The following is a 4,865-nucleotide window of genomic DNA, read 5'->3' on the forward strand; positions in this document are numbered from 1 at the left end:
TAAAAATTAGCCAGGTATGGTGGCGGGCACCTGTAATCCCAGCTACTCGGGAGGCTGAGGCAGGAGAATTACTTGAATCGGGGAGGCGGAGATTGCAGCAAGATTACGCCACTACACTACACTCCAGACTGCTTGACAGAGCAAGACTCTGTCTCGGGGGGAAAAAAAAAAATGAGTTCTGGGGTGCCAGTGGAGATACAGAGAACAGTTAGTACCTTCCTGATCATTTCTCTGTGCTCCGCGTGCTGCCCATAACTCTGTGAGTGAGGCTCAATCTGTAGCATCTTGGTGAAATTGGCAAAATTGCTACAAATGGTTCTTGCAAAATTAAATGTTCATGGGTCACAAACTAGACCCTCCGATACCATACCTTCTCACCTGAATCCTAGCTAAACCACAGGCATTGTTTGATGTCTTAAGCACAAAGACTTTGTTCTTTCACAAAACCTTTTTTTTGAATGTGAAAATAGAATTCCATTTCAGTAAAGGTGTTGCTTCTAGTTTTGGTTACTGATTTTTATAATATTAGAGAGATGATTCTTTATCGTTTTATTTCTTTCAGGGAGATGGCTGGGTTTATCATAAACCACTGTGGAAAGTGATTCCAACAACACAACCAGCAGAGTGACACGTACTGTCTAAAACTCGACCAAATGAGGTTCTTCTCTGTTTACCCTAAATCCTCCCAGAATGGAGTCATTGCACTGAGTGACCTGCTTCCTGATTGGGCAGACTGAAACTAGCTAAACCTGAATGTACCTACTAGGGCACCGAAATACCAAAAGCAAGACCAAAGTGGTAAAGAAACGCAATGGACCTCTTACCAACCTGTTCATGTGATGTGAGCAATACCATCTTAAAACTTGTTACCTGAATCAGTAGATGAATCTTTTATCCAGTTCTTGCTCCTACAATTAAGTTTGAATCCCCTATTTTTGCATAGGGGCAGCAGATACACACAACAATGAGAACTCAGTGACTTTGATTTCTTTGTAGTGAAAAGTGAAGTCTCTGTTTCAGAGTTTGTGTCTTTCTTTCTGTCCATAACTGAAGTATTCACTACTCTTGTAAACCAACCAAGAGGAGAAGAAAGATGACCCAGAAGTGGATTCAGCCATTGTGCCTGAAATCAGTGTTTAAAAAAAAAAAATCAACCAGGTTGTGGTAACAAGGCATTCTATTTCTTCAAAAAGACTATATGCCTGTGTCTGAGGAACTTATCCATTATCCACCTCTGTTGGAACTCTCTTTTAAAAAGTACATTTATAGATTGATCAGAATTATAACCATGGAGAATTTTTTCTTCTGAGCATTTTAATATACTTGAAAACAACATTGACTTGAAAAATTTCAGAACATTTTTCAGTACCTAGTTTTATTAAATATTACAGTTGAGAGACAATTTTTAAAAATGTGTTCATGTCAATATGATGAGATTTTAGCCTTTCTCCAGAACTAAGGCATTAAAGAAAATAGCAAATATTAAAAAATAAAACTGTTACTTTTTTCCTTCTTTTTTTTCACCTCTAGGTTAATATCCAGTATTATGTGTTATCCCTTTGGATAAGTATGCTTTATTTTACCTCTGTTAAAAATTAAAATAAATGATTCTATTCATACTTGTCAGTAATTCAGAACTTATATGTGTAACTGAAAGCACATGTAAGGTATGGTTTTGTTTTTTATTTTTTGAGGAAACTTAAATGCTAAAGAAACAGTATGAAATTAAAAGGTATCAGGAAAAAAAGATCAGGAAGTTGTATTCAGGTACAAATCTGTTTTTAAATAAGTATTTTGTGGAGGTTGAAGAATTGCTGGCAATTAAAAGAATAGAGCTAATTATGGCTTTCATCATTCATTCATGTATTTATTGAGCACCTACTTATTACGGTGCTCAACACTTGTTACTGCAAGCTACCTTAATTTCCCAAGAGTGGTGCCTTACTCTGTTTTTTCTGATATGGTCTTCCAATCAGTGTGTGTAACATACCTGTTGTTTATCAGCCATTGTAGGAGGCTGTGTCTGTTGCATCATCATAAGGAGTTTAAGCTTTGTGCTCTGATAAATTGTGTTCTGTTAAAGAGGTTAGTAGGATGAAAACAGCAAAACAATAATTTTTTCAACAAATTGTAAATTATAAGAAAAAGTTGGTTTGTGTACAACAATTTTAATGATTCCCTTGTTCATTTTTGCTGTGAAATGCACTGAAAAAATCTCAAAATGAGTTATAGTTCCTGTGTTGGGAAAATTGACAAATAATAAAACTAGAGAACAATGATGCTTCTGTCTCTTTTATGAATGGAGAGAAATAGAAAGTTTATATTCAGCAGAGTTATTGCCCTATTCATTTGAGAGGGACATTGATTTTCTGTTTAAGTCCTTCAGGAATCTTCAGCTAGGTGGTAAATTTAATGAGAGTTTCTAAAAATCGAAGTGTTTTAACTTTTAAATATTCTGGAGATAGAAGAAGAATATAAAATGAAACTAGGCTGATGTGCATGCAGTGGCATTTACAACTAATTGATCACAACCAATTACAGATTTCTTATTTTGTTTGTGAGGCAGAGTCTGACTCTGTCGCCCAGGATGGAGTACAGTGCATTGCTCACTGCAGTCTTGACCTCCCAGACTAAACCAGTCATCCCACTTCACCCTCCCAAGTATCTGAGACTGCACGCACACACCAGCGTACCCAGCTGATTTTTGTACTGTTTGTGTAGACTGGATCTCGCTATGTTGCCCAGACTGGTCTTGAATTCCTGAACTCAAGCAATCCGCCCACCTCAGCCTCCCAAAGTACTGGGATTACAGGCGTGAGGTACTGCGCCCAGCCGCAGTTACAGATTTCTTTGTTCCTTCTCTGCTCCCATTGCTTAACTTGATTAGCCTTTTAAAAAGAAATAAACCGGCCGGCGCGGTGGCTCAAGCCTGTAATCCCAGCACTTTGGGAGGCCGAGACGGGCGGATCACGAGGTCAGGAGATCGAGACCATCCTGGCTAACACAGTGAAACCCCGTCTCTACTAAAAAATACAGCTGGGCGAGGTGGCGGGCGCCTGTAGTCCCAGCTACTCGGGAGGCTGAGGCAGGAGAATGGCGTAAACCTGGGAGGTGGAGCTTGCAGTGAGCTGAGATCCGGCCACTGCACTCCAGTCCTCCAGTCCGGGCGACAGAGCGAGACTCCGCCTCCAAAAAAAAAAATAAAATAAAAAATAAATAAAAAATAAAAAATGAAAAAATAAAGAGAAATAAATAAAAATTTTTAAAAATAAAATGAAACCACAGATTTTTGTTTCATTTGAACTGTTTGAGTGCTGTATTTATCTGCTTTCACACTGTTGATAAAGACATGCCCAAAACTGGGAAGAAAAAGAGGTTTAATTGGACTTAGAGTTCCACACGGCTGGGGAGGCCTCAGAATCATGGTGGGAGGCAAAAGGCACTTCTTACATGGTGGCAGCAAGAGAAAATGAAGATGCAAAATGGAAACCACTGATAAAACCATGAGATCTCATGAGACTTACTCACTACCACGAGAACAGTATGGGGAAAACCGGCCCCGTGATTCAAATTATCCCCCACTGGGTCCCTCCCACACCACGTGGGAATTGTGGAGTGGAAGTACAATTCAAGATGATATTTGGGTGGGGATATAGAGCCAAACCATGTCAAGTGCCCATTTATTTCTTTGGATTGTTAAGCCATTTTAAGAATTACTGAAATAGTAGTTTTAAAGTTCTTATGGAAAATAATACATTTATGAGTAATGAAATCTCCCCCACATTATTAGGTTGAACTCTTTGACAAGAATGAATTGTTATGCTTCGGGCTGACTGTTTTACCTTCTCCCTATCTTCTTGCCTTCCCACTGCTCGCCTAGAAACAGGGCCCAGAGAGTGAGGAAGGAGCAACATCTGCTTCCAGAAGCTGCAGCTTACCCACCTCACGAGAGCTAGAGGCTTTTTCTATTTTGATTTTTTTAATCTACGCCTTGGTACTATTTGGCTAGGGAAACAAGTCTTTGTGGCAGTTGTGCCATATTTGTATTGCTTTCATTTGGGCCAGAATTTTAAATGTACACTTCCTTCTGGTGGTTAGAAATTGTGTGTTAAGAAGTACAAGACTGCCGGGCATGGTGGCTGACACCTGTAATCCCAGCACTTTGGGAGGCTGAGGCGTGCGTATCAGGAGGTCAGGAGTTCGAGACCAGCCGGGCCAACATGGTGAAACCCCGTCTCTACTAAAGATACAAAAAATTAGCTGGGCGTGGTGGCTCATGCCTGTAATTCCACCTACTTGAGAGGCTGAGGCAGGAGAATCACTTGAACCCAGGAGGTGAAGGTTGCAGTGAGCTGAGATAGCACCATTGCACTACAGCCTGGGCAACAGGGCGAGACTCCATCTCAAAAAAAAGAAAAGTAGTCCAAGATGGCCGGGCACAGTGGCTCATGCCTGTAATTCCAAAACTTTGGGAGGCCAAGGCGGGTGGATCACCTGAGGTCAGGAGTTCGAGACCAGCCTGAGCAACATGGCAAAACCCCATCTCTACTAAAAATACAAAAATTAGCTGGGCATGGTGGTGTACACCTGTTAGTCCCAGCTACTCGAGAGGCTGAGGCAGGAGAATCATTTGAACCCAGGAGGCAGAGGTTACAGTGAGCCAAGATCTGCTACTGCTCTCCAGCCTGGGCAACAGAGTAAGACTCCATCTCAAAAAAAAAAAAAAAAAAAAAAAAAAAGGTCAAGACTGGAAGTAACAAAACAAGAGTGTTCCAGCCATATATTTGGGCTTTTAATTTTTTTTCCCCATGGTGATGACACTATACCTTCTGCAAAATATTTGTATTTAAGCCCCCTGGTCATGT

At 40.5% G+C, this 4,865-nt stretch overlaps 1 protein-coding gene across 1 annotated transcript in view; it reads left to right on the forward strand.

Moving 5' to 3' along the window:
- Positions 1-2,276, forward strand: part of OSBPL11 (oxysterol binding protein-like 11) — a 78,346-nt gene extending 76,070 nt beyond the window's left edge. The window contains exon 12 of the mRNA XM_011950854.1: positions 563-2,276. Within this exon, the coding sequence (XP_011806244.1) occupies positions 563-628 (66 nt within the window). The 3' untranslated portion in view covers positions 629-2,276. The remainder of the gene's footprint in view (positions 1-562) is intronic.
- The last annotated feature ends 2,589 nt before the right edge of the window (positions 2,277-4,865 follow it).

This window comes from Colobus angolensis, unplaced genomic scaffold, assembly GCF_000951035.1.
Source record: "Colobus angolensis palliatus isolate OR3802 unplaced genomic scaffold, Cang.pa_1.0 Scaffold31, whole genome shotgun sequence".
NCBI lineage: Eukaryota > Metazoa > Chordata > Mammalia > Primates > Cercopithecidae > Colobus > Colobus angolensis.